Genomic DNA, 17,429 nt, shown 5'->3' with positions numbered 1-17,429 from the left:
GGAACAAACTGGAACCCGCTCAGGCCTGCGAGAGGCGCGTGCGGTGGGGCGGCACTTACCGCGGCGTGGTCTGCGCCTGGTTTGCGCCTCTCAGCGAAAAAGGGGGGCGTGTGCCCGGCACAGAGAAGGGGCGGGGGTCTGGGAAGTCACAGGGGGCAGAAAGGACGGCTGGGAGGACCTCTGGGGCAAACAGAGGGATGGCGGAGCCAGGGAGAGGAGCAGGACAGAACAGCGGTGGCGAGTTCCCAGGGGTGGCTTGAGCCGGGGGCAGGATGGACCAAGGTCACTGGGGATGAGAAGGAGGGGAAACTGCAAAGGCAGGTGCTCAGAAGGGCCCCCGAGACACCGAGCTCTACAGGTGCCCTGGGGAGGAGGGACCAGAAAGGGAAGGTGACTCTGAACAGGTGCCCTGAGCTCCAGAGAACAGGCAATGTCCCGGGGCCACTGTCACCCCCAAAGGGCAATGGCAAAAACAGCAAGGACGTCCAACAGGGAAGACTGGGTGCATCTGGGGAAGAAGCAGAGCTTGAGGAGGGGACTCGCTCCTGTCCCGTGGGGTGCGGTCCAGGGGCAGTGGCAGGGAGGGAGCAGGATCCGCAAGCAGGGGGAGGCCGGGAGGCCCAGTCTGGGAGGGAAGGCTGACTCACCCTGATGACCAGAGAGGGAGGGGGAGGAGGCCCGCTCTTCCAGGACTTCATTTGTGGAGGACACGGGAAGGAGCAGGTGAAGAAACTCACCGGGAAGTCAGACATCAGATTGTAGTAAGGATCGGCGCCCACTGACTTGTACGGAAAATCAAAACTGAGTTGCAGTCGGGTGCCTTTCACAGGGACAGCCGAATACTAGCCCACGCCCACCTGCGACAGGGCCAGGCCACTCTTCCTGGGCCCACACACCCGGCAGAGAACCGGCCCGGCAGCCACTACCGTTGCAACTGTCCCCACATCAGACCACACTCCTCCCTTTCCTGTTCCCCTCCTCGGGGACCTGGGGCACCCTGCTTCTCAGCATAGAGGGGAGGGCCAGAAAAGGGGGTCCTTACGCAGCACCATCACAGCTGTTCCCCACCAGCAGCCACATATCAAACGTCTCCGGCTCACTGGGCAAGTTCTCTTGCTTCAAGCAAGATTCGGGAGGAGCTCCAGCAGCAGCCCAGCGTTCCGGGAACCGTCCCTCATGATTTGAAACCGCTAGGAGGAGGTTCTGGGGTGTCAGGACACAGCTGGTAACCATTCTATGGGCGCAAGAAGCCGAGGAGGGGATGCCGGCATGGGCTGAGTTGGATCTGGTGACTGTTAAGGTCCCCCGCAGCCCGGAGGCCTAAATCCCATGAAGGCAACCCTCCGCCCCCTCACCTCAGGGCCAGCATCCCTGCTTCCTCGGGCTTCTGCAAGGAGAGAGCAGGTGCAGCTCGCTGGAAGACAAAGCAGTCCTCTGCGGACCCAAAGTTTCCTAAGCACCCACCCCACCGTGTCGGAGCACCCAGCTTAGGGAAATGAGTAAGACACTGTCCTCGCCGTCAAGGGACCCAGCGCCGCTGAGCGGGCCACGGACTCTTGGAGAGCAGCTACAACCCAGGAGGAAAAGCCCAGGGAAGGATGGCAGCAGCAAGGCGCAGCATTACCAGAACTCCCAGACAAGAGTGCCTGGCGCCCGGGGGGCGGGCGGAGATGGGGAGCTTCCAGTTGCGCCCGGAAGGAGGACAGGCGTTTGTCAGGACAAGAGGAGCCAGCCTTCCAGGTGTGGAACCGCGCGTGCCAAAGCCTCCAGTCGGGGTAGGGCAAGTGCGCTCACTGTGCAGGGACAGCCCAGTGACCTAGACTGTTGGGTGGCCAGGAGGGAGAGCTGGGGCCACTGGAAGGCCCTACCTGGGCCCCGAGGTGTTGGAGCTTAAACAAGAGAGGACTTGGCAGGGTTTTCAGTCTGGGGCTGACAAGGACACATGTGCAGTTAGACACGTGTGGAGCAGCCCCTGGAGGAGGAGAGACAGGAGGCGTCCAGGCCGGTGGGGGGCTCAGGTAATAGCACAGGCCCCGGCCATGAGGCCTGAACTCCGGAAGGGGCAGTGGGGACAGGAAGAGAAGCATTTATTCTGATCGGTCACTTGGGAGGCAGGGACACAGGACTTGGTCATCAAAGAAACAGGGAGGGAGGGCGACGGTAAGGGAACCAAAGGAGCAGAGCCAGGCGGGTGGCATCGAGTGGCTTGAGCCCCCAGGGGAGAGGAAGAGGACAGAAAAGGGCTCTGACAGGGAAGCTGGCTTTGTGTGGGACCCCAGGTCCGCGGAGCAGCAGGAAACAGTGTGGGGATTTTCCTTCTCACCTGCAGAAAGGCCAGACCAAGACTGTACCTCAGGACTTGGCCAGCAGTCCCAGGGCGGCCTGGAGGAGGGGAACTGGCCTGAGCATTCAGCCCTGAGATGCAGGACTCAGCCCAGAGGCTCCGCCCTCTCTCCGCCTCCCTGTCGTCTGAGGTCCATTCCGACGGTCCGATGAGGTCGCTGACAACGCTGGGGGCTGCCACTGCGACTCTGGCCGACTGCTGCGGCCTGGACTGGACGCCTATGTCAAGAGACTCAAAAGGGCACTGCCTGTCCCCGCCCACCCTCCATGGGTTCCCAAGACCCACAGCTCCATCCCTGTCAGCTCCGCTCCACTCCTCCCCAGCTCCACTCGGCTCCGCCCTCAGCTGCTCCTCCCCCTGAAAGCTCCGCCCTGCTCCTCCCCGGCTCTGCCGCCTCTTCCAGGAGCGCCTCCTCACACAGTTCTTTCCCACGTCTCAGTCCCAGAAACTGCTCCCCCAGCTCCTCCCAGCTCCAGCCCACTGCGTCCCAGCGTTTCCTCAGCTCCGCCCCACTCCTCCGCAGCTCCACCCTTCTCCTCCCTCAGCTGCTCCTCCTCCTGGAAGCCCCGCCCTGCTCCTCCCCGGCTCTGCCTGCCTCTTCACCCAGCTCTCCTCAAACACCTGCCCCACAGGCGCCTCCCTTAACTCCTCCAACCCAAGTTCCTTCCCCGCAGCTCCGCCTCCTTCCTCGCAGCTCCGCCCTGCTTCTCCCCATCTCCTCCCACAGCTCCTCCTCGCCAAGCTTCCTCACAGCTCCGCCCCGGCTTCTCCCTTGTCGCTTTCTCGAGGCTCCGCCTCCCCCTCCCGCAACTCCTCCTCCCCAGCTCTTTACCACAGGTCGGCCCCTGATACTCCTCCCCCAGCTCCTCCCAGCCCCGCCTCCTCCCCGCAGCTCCGCCCCTCGGCTCGCCCCTCCTCGCCCCTTCTCCGCCCCGCCCACCTCCTTGACCTCCTCCGGTGCCGCTCCCGGCCTTGGATTGCGAACCTCCTTCAGGCCTGGTCGTCCCGCGGGCCACAGGGCCTGGCGGCTCCAACAGCGCCTCCTAGCGGCGGGGCCTACGTGGGAACGAGTCCTTGTTCCTAAGCGCGTGTTACGTAACTGCGTACCTGCGTGCTGCGTGCGTACGTGGTACGTGCTTCCGTACACCCGGAAATAAGGGGCGTCAGCGAGTCTGCGAACGGAGCGCGGTTAGGGCCAGCTGGCGCTGTCCCCTGTCAGTACTTCGGAGTCCCCTGTCAGTACTTCGGAGTCCCCAGGACGGGGAAGACCGTCCAGCCGCGTGGCCGCCGCCGGGCCGTCCCAGAGTCCCCGCGACTCGCGCCGCCCTCACGGAGCCAGGACCCATCCCGCCCAGCCCCGGAGGGAGCCGAGACTCGCCGTGTCCTCCGATGGTACCTCCTCGGGGCACTGGTTTCCGGGCTGTGGGGCTGGGAGCGGCATGGCAGCCGAGGCCGCCCTTTCCCATCCCCTCCCGGTGGAAAGGCACACCCGGGATTCCATGGAGGGGAACGTGTTGTGGGGCCCCCAAATCCTTCAGGTGTCGACTTCTCCTGTTGGATCTAGGGTCTGCTGGGCGGTGAGAACATGATCTACTTAGGTGAAGTGATTTTCTCTGCTGCGGGCTTGAGGCATCGTGGGGACCCTGACCCAGCGGGGGGACGAGAGACCCACTGCCCTGAAGAGCAGAAGCAGCCCCGAGTGAGATGCCATGTGTGTTTCTCCTCAGTCGGGCCCTTCTGGGTCCCGGTGGTCTCCAGTCCCTGCTGAGGAGAAGACACTGTGGTTCATGTTGCTGTCTTCTAGCTGATGACCTTCTCTCCTTATCTCTCTCGTCCCCTGCAGGTGAGGAAGCTGAGCCAAGTGGAAGAGCATTTCCTCCTGAGGCGGCCAAGCAGGTACCCTCTGCATCAACAGGAGGGCACTCCGCCCCCTTCTTCCCTTTACAGTTACCCACCCTCGGTGTCCATTGTCCTGGGCAGTCGTGTCAGAGGCCCACCGTCTGGGTGGCTTACACAGCAAAAATGCCTCCCCTCTCAGTTCCGGAGGCTAGAAGCCTGAGATCAAGGTGGCGGCCGATTTTTGGCCCTCCTGAGGGCTGTGGGAGGATCTGTCCCGTGCCTCCCGCACTTCCGGGGGTTGGCTGGCAGTCGCTGGCCTCCCTTGGCTTGTAGAGCCCCGCCTCGTCTTCACGTGGAGTTCTCCTGTGTGTGTGCCTGCCTCTAAATTTCTCCTTTTTATAAGGACACCAGGCCTATGAGATGAGGGTCTACCCTGAGGAAGTCATTTTAACATGATGACCTTTGTAAAGCCCTTTCTGTTATCTGTAAGGTCATGCTCTGGGGTACCTGACATTGGGACGTCAACACATGAATTTGCGGGGAACGCAGTGTACCCCATAATAACCCACCAAGTCACTGAGTAGGAACACACTAGGAATGTTCCAGGCCTGGAAGGGAGGCCCTCATGGCTGCAGGGGGTAAATAAAGGGGAGAGGAGAGCAGGCAGCCAGGGAAGGAGCCAGAGCATGTGGGGCCTCGTGGGCCCCTGTTCCGCTTGGAGAAGCAAAGCCCTAGAAGGGACTGGGCTGGGTGCCTTTGGGGCCATGTGCCCCGTCCTCACAGCCACGTGGAAACTGGGGCTCCGCCAGGTGCCGAGACCCAGCTGAGGTTCGGGCCTGGGGCCCTGCTCCTCCTGCCGCACAGCTGTGTCCTCAGGGAGGCGGAGCCATCCTCCCCTCCAGGTACAAGGAGGCGAGGACGCGGTGCATGCGGTCAGGCCCTCTGGAGTCACGTGCCATCTCTTTCTACCTCGGCGCCTCCTTCTCAGCTGTGGAGTGGGGTGACGGTAGCACTGCCCCCTCCTGGGATATTGGAGGATCGATATCTCTGATTCCTGGATGTGGATGGTGGTCGTGCCAGGGCCCGGCATGGAGACGGAGCTTACACCAGTGCCGGTGGTTCCTGCTCTCATTTGTCGGTTCTCTGGGCTCCAGGCGGGGGCATCTGTGGACAGTGGAGGGCAGGGGTGCCGGAAGGGGTGAAGGAGGTGGCACCCAGAGGCGTGTGGAGGAGACACCTGAGATCCAGGGCGTCCCAGGGCTGGGCTGAGGTTGGTAGCAAGGATTTGCGCTCCGCAGCCCAGGGGTAAGGGTGGTAATGGGGCATCTGCAGGGCACTGGGAATGCTGGGGCCGGGGAGCTGCGGGGGGTGGGCGGGGGTGGGGAGAGAAGCAAAGCCCAGGACTGTCCCTGTCTGTGCTGGGAGAGGACCAGAGCCTGGCCACACGGCTGTGAAGCCGAGGGGCCCTCTCTACCTGCTCTGTGCTCCCCGGGCTCGGGGACCTCTGTTGTAGAACTGACCACACGCCTTTCTCTCCCTGTGCCCACCCTCCTTTGTGAGCCCCCGCAGACTCCATCTGATGGACAGATCCTCCGAGTGACCAAGCTCCTCCTTTGGGCCTGTGAGCTGACTGCGTGAACACAGGGAAGGAGCCAGCGCCCTCTGATCCCCCACCGTCCAGGTCAGTGGAGGGTCAGGGCACCGGGGCACATTGTGGGGAGGTCAGGTCCACGGGCCGTGAGCTCAGAGGGCCGGCGCCTCTGGCTTACTGACACTTGCTTCTGTGTTTCCCCAGCAACGTGAGGTCAGGGGAGCTGCAGGAGATGAAGTTCAGCTGCCTCTCCTTCCGGCAGCCTTATGCAGGTTTCGTCCTGAACGGGGTCAAGACCCTGGAGACGCGTTGGCGTCCCCTGCTGAGCGGCCACCGGCACCGGACCCTGGCCGTGCACATCGCACACAGGGACTGGGAGGACACTGCCTGGAGGGAACTGCTGGTGGAGAGGCTGGGGATGACCCCTGCCCAGATCCAGGCCTTGCTTCAGGATGGGGAGAAGTTTGGCCGCGGAGTCATAGCTGGCAAGTGGTGGTGTGCCCAGCCCTGCTCCGGAGCCTCCGAGGGCGGCCCCCAGGCTCTCCCGCAGGGCCTCTGTGACTTGTTTTCTTTCAAATACCTTGGTGTGTGGGCTGCGGTTTCTTGGAGCAAGACACCTTCAGAGGGGCAGCCAGAGTCCACGGGCTGGCGGTTGGCGGGCCGAAGTTCCCTCACCGCTGCTCGGGGCCTCAGTTCCCATTGGGCTCTAAGAGGCAGAGGAGGGTCCAGGACTGCGTGTGCCATTTCCATGTGTGTGTGTGTGAGCGTGAGCGTGCCAGTGCACATGTGTGGGCGCACCGCAGAGACTGTGATGAACAGCGCAGCACCCAGAGCAGGTCAGGGGTCTGTGGACTCAGGCTGCCCTCCAGGCTTCCTACGCCTGGCCCACCCCTGCTGCCCGCGGCCTCCTGCGCCAGTCCCCTAACGCTGCAGCCACCTGAGCCAGTCCCCTAAACCCTCATGGGTTGTGGTCCTGCATCAGCACCTGTCACCTGGCGGATTGCCTGGGGACCTGATTGCCCATAGGGTCCCCTTCTGATCGTGACTTGCGGCCTTCAGCACTGACGTGGGTGGGGTCACTCCCTCGGCCTCGCCCCAAGTGCCCTGAAGAGGGACGTCGGTTCCTCGGAAGTGCTCAGCCAGCGCGACCCAGTTGACCCTGGGTCCACGTGCTGATATCGCCTCCGTCTCTAGTGGTTGTGACCTTGAATAACCATGTTCTCTTAGGGGCAGGCCTGGTTTATGGAAGGGAAGACATCTGTGTGCTTCTCTCTTTGTGCACAGGGCTCGTTGACGTTGGGGACACTTTGCTGTGCCCAGAAAACTTAGGTCCCGAGGAGGTTGTGGAACTGGAGAATCGAGCCGTCCTGACCAACCTGCAGCAGAAGTACCTGACCACGCTCTCCAACCCCCGGTGGTTACTGGAGCCCGTGCCCAGGAGAGGCGGGAAGGGCATCTTCCAGGTAGACGTCCCCAAGCACCTGGTCCCCTTTGGGCAAGAGGCCTGAGCAGCGTGGGCTCTTGAGAGGAGGTGACCGAGAGACCAAGCTAAACCGTGGCACGGTCAGCTCGCCGTCACGCCCTGGACGTGCTCCCCTGGTTCGCTCTGAATCGGCGCCGCCCTGGAGGGCGCTCCCCACTCTGTGCTGTTCCCGGAAACAGATGTGTCCACCGGGACGCGGGGACGGGGGAGCGGGACCCCTGCAGGGAGATGCCTCCCTGGGCTCGGTGACAGAGTCTCAAGGACTTTGGACCTCTAGGACAAGGGGAAGCGGCCTTGCAGGCCGCTGCTCATTCTGGCCCTGCTGATTCTGGATTGTGTAGAGAAATGTGTTTTGAGAGAGCTGGTGAGTGTTCTCCCCGCCTTTGTTCTGGTCAAAACCCCTAGAGGGTCTGAAGAGCATCCAGGAGACGATGTGGGACGGCTGGAGCGGGCGCTGAGTGCTTGCCAGGGAGTCACCAGCCAGCGACGGCCTGACTCCCGGGCAAGAGGACGTCGGACTCAGAAAGAGCACCGTCTGCCTCGCAGATGACTCTCGCCCTGTTGTAAAGTGTCCCTTGGCTCACGGAGCCGGTGTGTTAGACGTGCCGCACGGCCGCTTCACGTCCCAAGAAAGGGTCCTAACTACAGCCCTGATGGAAGTGAGCAGTGCTGGTGTTCGCTGGGTGGGAGATCTTTTATACATTTGTTGGGGGGGGGGGGTTGGTCACTTGAGAGTAGGGTTTCCAGTGGTTGCTACCTTCGAGGGTGACGGGCCTCCCCCCAGGCGTTTGACTGCAACCCCCCGTCTCTTCGGAGCCAGGCTGCAGTGCTCTCAGCCCTTGGTGGAGGGGGTGGCCCTACTTTTCGGCGGGCCTCCGTGGGGGGCCCCTGGATCGTGAGCTGGAGACGCTGAGCTGCTGATCAGAAACTTCTGGCATCCTTGGGGGACCCAGGAGGAAGACCCTCCTGCTCCGCGATGCATGAGTAATGGGGGGGAGACACCCCCGAGGTCAGAAGCCAGGCTGTCTGTCCCCTGACGGGCAGGCCCGGCCCAGCGGACCAGACCTTCCTGGGCTCGCCTCAGTGCTCGCTCCCCACCTCCTTGGGCGGGTGTCCGAGATGCCACAGCTTCAGATGCAAGAGGCCGATGGGGACCAAAGCCTGCCCCCGGCCGGGGTCTCCAGCCTCCGCGGGCTTATCTGGTGAGAGGTGTGCGGAATCGAACGCGAGAAAGAACACGGACCCGCGGGTCTCGCAGATTGTTTATTTAGTCCCGGGGAGTTTTGCTTTTCTTTATTAAAGCCCAAAATGTTCATGGTTACAGGACGGTGCTCTTCGTGTGTCTCTAGTGGTCTGTGAGCTCAGCGCTTTGGGTTGTTCTGGAACTGTTCGCAGAGAGCACACTTGTAATCTGAAGAGCCCTCGGGCTCTTCATCGGCCTCGGGCCTCCTGGTTGGGGGCCATGAGCAGAAGGGCCGCGAGCAGCATGCAGTAACCCGTGTTGCACGTGGACACCACCGAGCTGGGATCGGGGCAAACGGGGGGGCTTCTGGGCAGCTCCCCTGCACCGTCCCTTCCGGCAGTAGCCGGGGGCACTAGCGTGACATTCCTGGAGGTGCCCTCCCCACTCGGGCCGCCCTGCTCGCTGGAGGGACGCTGCACTACCACCAACCTGGCCACCCGGCCGGCAGACAAGACGCCAGGGAGCACGAAGGCCCGGAAGCCGCTGGGCACCTGAGCACGGGGGGCTTCCCTCTGGGTCTTCCTGTCGGCATCATTGGTGGAGTCATTCTGATGGAAAAATTGGGTGCATCTCATAGGTGGGACGGCTTGCTTCTTTCTCTTTGGGGTGGTTGTGCTGGAAGCGGGCCGAGCAGTTGCTCTCGGGTCACCTTTTCTCCGCATGTTCTCGATCAGCAGGGGCTTCTCTCTCTGAAAGTTGCAGTTGTGGTAGATCTGAAAGGACAAGAATCATTCTCGTCATTTCGGGGGAAATATTCACTCCTCCCCGCCCACCTCCGTCATAAAGGTCTTGTTTGACTGTGGAGAAAAGGTCTTTTTAAATTCCTGGCAAGTTTTGTTTCGCCCTGGAGTGTGCGCTCACTAAAGCTACGTGGTGCCTGGGCTGAGGTGTCACTCTAGCTCCCTGACGTGAAGTGGCCCCTGGGTCTTCGGTCACACCCGCAGGGCATCTCTAAGGGGCGAGCCTTCCATGACACGCCGGACTGCCTCAGCCTTCATTCAGTACTGGCTCACAGGAAAAAAGTCCCCCTCGGGAATGAACCCCGCCCAGCACATCACTCATCCGCTCAGGACTAGGAAGCTGTTCCAGGAACAGAGAACTCGGGAGACGGAAGGGCTGTCTACGTTACCATCAGCCTTTTCTTCCCCGGAGAGCGACCCAGAGTGCCGGGCAGGTGTATTTTCCTGAACCCATAGAGGTTCAGTTGGCGGATGAAGCTCTTCAAGCTGTCTGTTTCAAAGATCCTGTCTGCGCCGCGCCGGCGAAGAACCTCCCGCTGGAAAAGGTCTTCCTCGATGATCAGCATGTCTCCCTTGTCGTTCCAGCGCACGGACGTGAAGGCCTCGTCCTCCACTATCATCCAGAGCTTTCTCGGGAAGGAGAGCCCAAGAACACCATGGGTTCCGTCCACGTTGGCGGGACCTGGGTTTGGGTCCTGTGGTGGCTGGTTGTCTTGGGAGCCTGGATCTTGGCTCTCGGCCTGGTCGCCGGGCCTCTCCAAAATCCCCCTCGAATCCACCTTTGGATCCGGGGATGAACCCGATGGGGCCCCCGCTGGGGGCTCTCCATCAGCTGCGGGGGCCGCCGTGGCCGTATATTCCTCGTCGGGGCTCTGACTCGCCATGCAGCTAGTCTAGACCAGGCACACGCTCTCCCTGAGACCAGATCACTGAGCTCTCAGGGCAGAAGTGCCTTCAATCTGAGCAGGGACGCCCAGTAAATAGTGTCCGCAGAATTCTAGAATCTCGGTAGCAGGGCAACCAGCGACTTTGGTCATCGTCCTCTTTATGTGTCACGTGAGGTCACAGAGTTGGTCTGGACAGGGAGCCCTGGCCGAGGGGAGGGGAGGGGAGGGGAGGGGAGGCGAGGGGTACAGAGCCCCCAGCTTCTCTGTTTTCTAAAAGTGTAGGAAGGTATGTTCAAGTTCCCGGGAGAAGGCTCCCATCTGCTGCCAGGCACCTTTTTCCCAGGGGCCAGGCCCTGAGTGGGCGGACAGACATGATCCTGTTTCCATCCCCAAAGGTTGGGGAGGCCTGTTGCCAGCCTCCGATTTGTTCAAGGGCCAGGCCCTGGCTGGCCCTGGCTTGGCTACCACCAAGGCGGCAGGGGTGAGATGGGCCCCGGGCGACTGCACCTCCCGGAAGTGGTGGTCCGAGTGGGCTGGTTGGCCCGGGCTGGCTGGCAGCGCCCCCTCCCCCCACCCCGCCACCAGCTCCTGCCTTGGTCTCTTCCAGCTGTTCCTGCTGGCTGGTCGGTCCAGCTCTGATGGGCCGTAAGGAAGTGTTCCGTTCTCCTGCCCCTGGGTCGAGCTGTCCCCAGAGTGGGGCTGTGTGTGGGAGCATGTGGGGGCACTCCCCACGTCCCACTTCAGTGTCACCAAAGCACCTGGCACATAGGGTTCCCCCCGTGCCGCGTGAGTGGATGGCCGCATCCTCCCCTGTGCTTTGGAGCCTCCTTTTGAGCTCCGCTGTCCGCAGCCCCACCCCTCTCCAGAGCACATGGGATCCTCTTTAGTGTCCATTTCTTGCCATAGAAACTCCTCGTGGCCCGAGAGCACTCACTTTCAGAACACCGGCCTCAGTCCGCGCCAGAGCACCTCCCTCAGACCTCGGATTCAGCCTCCCCTGAGGCTGCTCTAAGGCCCTCTTCCCTCTGTCACTGGGGGGGGTTAGGCTCCTGCCCTGCCAGATTGCTGGCCTTCCGCTTCCAACTCGGCTCTGCCCTGCTTCTTCCCCTTTGCAGTCCTTGATCTGGGGGTTCAGCATGTATTCTGATGTGTTGAGAGCAAGCATTTCCCTGGTCTGCTCCCAGGCCTGCCCTGCTGGCCTTCCCCGAGCCAGCCCCACCCCCAGCCCTGGGTCCCCGTCCCGCCGTCACCTCGGTGGCAGGTACACTGAATAATTTTGCCTGCTCTGGGTGCGGTACTTCTCAAGGGGCCTACTCTACAGACTCACTCCCAAGGACAATTCCTACTTGTTGAGCTGGACGTGACCAACGGAAAGCCCGTCCACGTGTGACTGAAAATAGATGAGGCTCTGGGTGTGGGATGGGACAAATCCCGCCCGAGAGCCGTCTTCACCACGGATGGCAGGACAGACAGGACAGTGGTCTGGGGGGACACGTGTTCTGTAGCCGCTGTGGTGGCTGTTCTTCCTAGTCACTGCACAGGGAGAGACAATGGGACCTGGAAAGGCCCGTCTGCCAGGCTCCTAGGTCCTCATCCCAGCTCTGCCGCTAAGGAGAGGCGTCTGTCCTCTCTGAGGGCCACTCCCTGTTCCAGAAGGGGAGGGCAAGGGGTTCGAAAGAGATTCTCCCAAGGGGCCCTCGAGTCTGAGGACTGTCAGCCTTCGTGGAGCTCCTAGGCCGAGACTAGAGCTTGGGCTCAGGTCTTTGTGCCTCTAAACAGGTTTACAGAGCACTTGTTCGGGTCACTCCCTCCTGCAGGGACGTGTCCTTAGAGTTCGAACTTCAGTGGAGGCCATGGGGGCGTCTCAGAAGGGGGCCCAAAGGCTGGGACATCGGTGGGCCGATCCCAGCCCTGTGGCCTCGCCTGCCGCCCGCTCCTTCCAGCCCTCCCTCACACCCTGGGTCTGGTGGGCCTGCCCCCTCACAGGTCGGCCTCCCTCCCTCCCACGCACCCCTGCCCCCCCCCAGTGGGGGGGCCGGCTGGGCCGTGGCTACGTGTAGCGCCCCAGGGGTCGCTCTCAGCCACGGCTCAGGACACTTGTTACTCGATACCAGCCCTCACGACGTCCAAGGCCTGCCTTTCCCAGCCTGGCCCGCCGGCCGCTGCACCTGCCTTAGCCCCTGGTGTCCGCCAGCCCAGAGGACCACCCAAGCGCTCTCCGTCACCATCCATGGGCCCTGGGCCAGACCCGCACCCAGTCCCCAGCTGCTCTGGGACCCGCCAAGAACTCCCCTGTCTGGGCGTGTCCTCAAGCTGCCTCGTCGGGTGGCGATGCCCGTCTCTATCCAGAGGCCGCTCTGCATGTTGGGGCCCGGCTTCAAGGCCGGCCCGGCTTCCAGGCCACCTCGGCAGTCAGGGCTTCCTCCGGTCCCAGGCTCCCTCCCAAGGCTCCCACAGCCCGCCTTGCATGTCCAGTCCCAAGATGGGGTGCTCCTGTCTCCCTGAGACCTTGGGTGTATCTGCCTCCCCCTCCAGACCAGGAAAGAGGTCCTTGAGGACAGCAGACTAGGATGTGAACGGGGTCCCCAGCCTATCTTGGAACGAACAAATTTGTATGTCCCCCAGGAGCTGGCTTTAGTGTCCTTGAAAGCAGCTGTGCACGGTCACTGCGACAGCTCGAGCAGGTGGGAGGGCGCCTGCATTCCCTTGGCGGTGCTGAGCGCTCTGCGGTGCAGCGCCGTGGACTCTTCCCGTCTGACCCGGGGCAGGTGGCAGGGAAGGCCCGGGCCGGGCCGGGGAAGGTGGAGTCGTGGGCCTAGGATCCGCCCGACGGAGAAGTAGAGCCGGCCTGTGGTCCACTGCGGACGCCCGAGCCCACGGCCTCAGCCCAGACTGGGGGCCTTGTGTCTGCCCGGAAGCCACCTGCACCCCGCAGGGACAGCAGCAAAGGGGAGTCTTCCTTGTCCAGTGATGACTCATTTCGTAGTTGTCCAAGGCCAAGGAGACCCGGGAAAGCCATCCTTAGAAGCTCAAATGGCACAGGGGCCGTCGGGTGCAATGCACTTTCCAAAGGAGCCCCAGGCAAGCTCTGTTACAGCCGCTCCCCTCCCCGACTGGGGACGGGGAGACGGTGTCAGGATGTTCCCTAGTGTTACCTTTTCTCCAGCTTCTGAAAAGTCTACGTTAGGGATGTTATCCCATAAGGAATGTGGCCTTCCAGACGCAGTCAACCACAATCCCAATCCCAGTCTCAAGCCCAGTCTCGCGCTCTGGCTCTCGCTCTGTCCCTGTGTCTGTCTCCGTGACTGTCTCTCTGTCTCTGTCTCTGTCTGTCTCCGTCTCTCTGTGTCTCTCTCTCTCTCTGTCTCTGTCTCTCCCTCTCTCTCTCTCCACACCCCCACCCCCCGTGATGACCAAGTCAGCAGGTCAGGTTCGAGTTGGCCAGGAGGGCCCCGAGGAAGGAGGAGACCAGGGCAGGGTGCTGTCGTGGGGGATAAGGGCTGGGACTGGACAGCAGTGCCACCACCTGGCAGGGTCAGCTCTCAAGAAACCGCAGACAGTGCTCACCCTGGCTTTGATTGTCACAGTCACCTTCCTTTCTTGGTCCAGCTTTTACTACCTGGGCCTCAGGATCCTACTTTCTGTCACCCGACAGACTCCATGAGGACACTGAGGAGACAAGTGGACTCTGGGTCAGGAGGCGGGCCGCAGGCTGCGATGGGTGGGCGCAGCGTGGGCTCTAGATGAATTCAGACCAGGGGTCTCGGCCCCACCCCGTCACTTACTAGCACGTGATCCTGGGAAGGTTCCCGAGCCCCACGACCCCAGGGTCTTCATCTGTGCAGTGGGCGGGTGTGAGGAGGCCCGGCCCGCAGGACTGCAGGGGTGCGTGCGATGTGCGCCAAGCACCTCGCGCGGGGCGCGCTGCCTGTTGGAACCGCGATGATTGGCAGTTGCTTCTGATTTTCTTTGGCCCCAGACCCTTCCACTCCCTCCTCTGGGACTTGGCTGGTTGGTTTGTTATCCAGGTCATGTTAGAGAACACGCAGCTCAGTAGGATGTGGAAGAGCTAATCAGCCAAAAAGCATGCCTCGTAAATGGAACTAAGTAAATTCTCCCGATTAGAGGCTAGGTTACACTGAGGGGTGGGGGAGCGTTCCCAGCTGGACTCAACACCGAGCTCCTAGGAAGGGAGTCAAGGAACAACCTTTGCCCCCTCCCAGCCGCCCTTCCATCCGAACTGTGGCTTCTGAAACCCAAAACACGCCTTCTTCAAGTCTGGCCGCCGCCACCACCCAGCTTCATTACCGTCACCTCCCACAGAAGGAAGCCCAGCTTCCCAAAGCCCCCACCTGCCCTGGCTCTGCGCACTTGCACTTGGGTGCTCTCTCCCGGACCCCCTCCGCCTCGCCGCTTCTTTCCCTTGTTCTGTGGGACTTCAGGGACATGTCACCATCTTCCTGATGTGACTGGGCTCCTAGCCTGTCCTTCTAGGTGTGGGGTGTGTCTTGCTTTTCCTAGTGTCCCCACTAACACAGAGCCCTCCGGAGAGCAGAGGCTCGGTGAATGTGTGCGGATGAAGTGAGACGGTGAGCGGGGATCCTGTTGATTCAGACTGATTTTCTCCTACTTTCTTAAATAACCCGTGGAAATCCAATTAAACATAGGGATATTACACGTATAAAATGACAAACAAGAAGGGATAAGAAGCGAGTTAATATTTTTACTTTTATTGTTCTAAATCTTCCCTCATCTATATTATTGCTAATTACTCTCACATTTCCCGAACAATTCTAATTGCAATTCCATATTATGTCATCCAGGATGACAGGAAAAAAAAAAAAAAAAAAAGAGAGAGATTTCAGTCTCCTTTACAGAAGAGGAAAACTGTTGTGTTTGAACTGGATAAGCACACACACGTTGTGATCAATGTCATTCACAAAGTTAGATACTGAAGCTTATTAAATCTTCTATTAATAGGAACAGCACTGAAAAACACCTACAGGAAACAAAGATCAATTTCCACGTCACCATAAAGGACAGGAGGAGCCCAGAGATGCTGTACGCCGTGCCCCCCGAGCTGGCCCGGGCCCTCACTCCTTCCAAGGCTGACCGCTCGCTCTGCAAACACAGAGTGAAGGATGGACTCCCTTCCTGCCCGGCAGGAGAAGCTGCTGGACAGGGGCCTGGAAGGAGCGCGGCTGCAAGTCTGGCTCAGGCCCCCTCTTCCTCATTGCTCACGGCCTCCTCAGACAGGGACGGGAAGGAAATGGGACCCTTACTGTTGAGTCTAAACAAATGCTCCAGGACTTGCAACTTGCTGGTCTCCGCGTGGGCCCGGGGCCCCCACAGGAACTCGTGGCGAGCGGGATCGCTGTCGGCCACCTGCCGGTACTCCAGGTACCCCTCCTGCACCCACGCTTTGGTGATGAGCTCCCTGGGCTCCCCATAGATGAAGTGCTCCCTCCCAGGATGCACCCCCATGACACCGAGTGCTCCCCACACCTCTTCCTCAGGCGCCCCCTCTCCCCCCAGGACGATGACACCCAGAAGTATCACCAGGAGGCCGTTCTTGGGCATGCTCCGCTCATCACCCTGCATCCCATCACAGGTGAGGCCCAGGGTGGGGACCAGGATGTACAAGTGCTCCTTGGGGTCCACCTCCTTCACATCCACCCCAAAGACCAGCTGCATGCACTCAGAGGCCTGGCTGAAGACCACAGGGAAGTGGTGCTGGTATGCTCTGAGGATACTCAGCATTTCTGCCCTGGTGGTCGGCTGCTTCCTGCGATACTTGAGGAGCAGGAAGCTCACCAGGTCAGCCATCATTGAAAGCTCTGCCCCTTGGCGCAGGGACTCGGCACCGGCAGAGTAGGAAGAGGAGACTGAGGAGGAGGAGGAGGAGGAGGACGAGGAGGACCGGGGGGATGCGGCCCCCTCCTGCTCAGCCTCCAGCCGCTGCACATCCACCAGGCCCTGGGCGTCTCTTGGGTCCTGAAGGTCTTCCACAGCCTGGCGGAGCTCACTCATCTGAACCAGGGACATAATGACAGGTGTTGGCAGCTGACAGGAGTCTGGGCCGGGGTGACAGGTGGGGACCCAGTGGCCTTGTGGGAGGACAAGCTTATCGACCTTCCCAGGGTTTCTAGGGCTGAACGAGGTTTCCTTTGGTGTCCCATCTTTGTTGTGGGCGTGCGGGTCCCCTCACCCTTCCCTCGGGCCCTCACCTTGACTCCTGGGAGGACCCGGGACTCTTCTCTCTGTTGCCAAGGCGTGGTTCCTTCAGATGATCTGACCCGTCCTCTCACACCAAGGTCCTCACCTCCCTGAAAGGCGGGAGAGAAAGGAGAGGAGGCCCCTTTCCTGCTGTGATTCAGGACAAGGATACCTCTGGTCATTGACTTTGGTTTCTGGGCACAGTTCCTTGTTCACAGCTCCCAAAGCCCTTGGGATGTCCTCAGTGTTGAGAGTGATGAATGTGCTTTTTTTGTTTTTTATGTGAATGAGATGTGTTTGCAAAGCACCTAAAATGGGGCTGGTTGCCAGAAGAGCCAATCATGTGATTAAAAGTTTGGATCTTTTGGCCCCTCCCCAGCACCACCAGGGAGGGGAGAAAGGCTGGAGATTTGAGTTCAGTTGCCAGTGGCCAATGATTTAACCAATCGTGCTTATGTAATGAAGCCTCCGTCAAACCCCAAAAGGATGGGTTTGGAGAGCTTCTGGGTTGGCGAGCAGGTAGAGAGCTGGGGCAAGTGGCGCTGTCTGAGAGAGCGGGGAAGTCGGCCCCGCTCCCGCACACCTTGGCCCTAGCACCTCTTCCATCTGGCTCTTCGTGACTCATGCCCTTTATGTTCAGCTGGTGATCTAGGAAGTAGTATGTTTGTCAGAGACCTGTGAGCCACTCTAGCAAATCAACCAAACCTGAGGAGGAGGGCGTGGCAACCTCTGAAGGTCTTTCAGAAGGACAGGTCTTTCAGAAGGACACGTAACAGCCTCGACTTGTCACCAGCGTTGGAAACCCAAGGAGGAGGGAGTTGGAATCCCCAACCTACAGCTGGCCATTTAGCAGCACAGGCAAGAACCTTGCCTTGCGGTGGGCTTCTGAAGTGGTGGGGGGAGGGCAGTCTTGGAGGACTGAGCCTGAACCAGAGGGTCCGATGCCATCTCTGGCTAGACAGTGTCAGAACGCGGTTGAATTCCTGAACACTCTGCTGCTGTCTGAGAACTGTCGTTGGTCTGGGGAACCTCTCCCCTACGTGGAAATTGGTCCCAGGATCCATTTACACAACATCCACCCCCAGC

At 60.8% G+C, this 17,429-nt stretch overlaps 3 protein-coding genes and 1 long non-coding RNA gene across 9 annotated transcripts in view; 1 reads left to right on the top strand and 3 right to left on the bottom strand.

Moving 5' to 3' along the window:
• Positions 1-3,273, bottom strand: part of LOC141576446 (uncharacterized) — a 282,985-nt gene extending 279,712 nt beyond the window's left edge. For both annotated transcript variants that reach the window (XR_012504856.1, XR_012504855.1), the window contains exon 1: positions 2,324-3,273. This is a non-coding gene — a long non-coding RNA (uncharacterized LOC141576446). The remainder of the gene's footprint in view (positions 1-2,323) is intronic.
• A 193-nt stretch (positions 3,274-3,466) lies between these two features.
• EOLA2 (endothelium and lymphocyte associated ASCH domain 2) lies at positions 3,467-15,962 on the top strand. 5 transcript variants are annotated; one of them, XM_074359896.1, is made up of 6 exons: positions 3,467-3,736; positions 4,188-4,240; positions 5,338-5,453; positions 5,753-5,864; positions 5,979-6,259; positions 7,059-8,578. In XM_074359896.1, the coding sequence occupies exons 5-6, from the start codon at positions 6,007-6,009 to the stop codon at positions 7,280-7,282; spliced, it is 477 nt and encodes a 158-aa protein (XP_074215997.1). In that variant the 5' UTR covers positions 3,467-3,736; positions 4,188-4,240; positions 5,338-5,453; positions 5,753-5,864; positions 5,979-6,006; the 3' UTR covers positions 7,283-8,578. The 5 variants fall into 5 exon arrangements, with proteins under 5 accessions (XP_074215997.1, XP_074215995.1, XP_074215996.1 ...); XM_074359894.1 differs by lacking the exon at positions 5,338-5,453; XM_074359895.1 differs by lacking the exon at positions 5,338-5,453 and having other exon boundaries at positions 5,744-5,864.
• LOC105064969 (heat shock transcription factor, X-linked member 3) lies at positions 8,619-10,328 on the bottom strand. Its single transcript, XM_010950004.3, is given in 3 exon segments — positions 8,619-8,705; positions 8,707-9,213; positions 9,630-10,328. Coding segments are annotated over 3 exon segments (1,089 nt in total). The 5' UTR covers positions 10,125-10,328.
• LOC141576254 (melanoma-associated antigen 8-like) lies at positions 15,342-16,487 on the bottom strand. The gene is made up of 2 exons (XM_074359003.1): positions 16,355-16,487; positions 15,342-16,157 (listed from the first exon to the last, which is right to left on the bottom strand). Exon 2 carries the CDS (start codon positions 16,155-16,157, stop codon positions 15,342-15,344), a length of 816 nt encoding a protein of 271 aa, XP_074215104.1. The 5' UTR covers positions 16,355-16,487.
• Positions 16,488-17,429: the final 942 nt, after the last annotated feature.

This window comes from Camelus bactrianus, chromosome X (assembly GCF_048773025.1).
Source record: "Camelus bactrianus isolate YW-2024 breed Bactrian camel chromosome X, ASM4877302v1, whole genome shotgun sequence".
In the NCBI taxonomy this organism is placed as follows: domain Eukaryota; kingdom Metazoa; phylum Chordata; class Mammalia; order Artiodactyla; family Camelidae; genus Camelus; species Camelus bactrianus.
This window is presented reverse-complemented; position numbering and strand designations above follow the sequence as displayed.

Bases quoted from the DNA above. Each gene is read 5' to 3' on its own strand.
- EOLA2 (XM_074359894.1), top strand. From the start codon at position 6,007: ATGAAGTTCAGCTGCCTCTCCTTCCGGCAGCCTTATGCAGGTTTCGTC. The intron at 6,260-7,058 runs GCAAGTGGTGGT...CTTTGTGCACAG, and splicing joins TGGCCGCGGAGTCATAGCTG to GGCTCGTTGACGTTGGGGAC.
- LOC141576254 (XM_074359003.1), bottom strand. From the start codon at position 16,157: ATGAGTGAGCTCCGCCAGGCTGTGGAAGACCTTCAGGACCCAAGAGAC.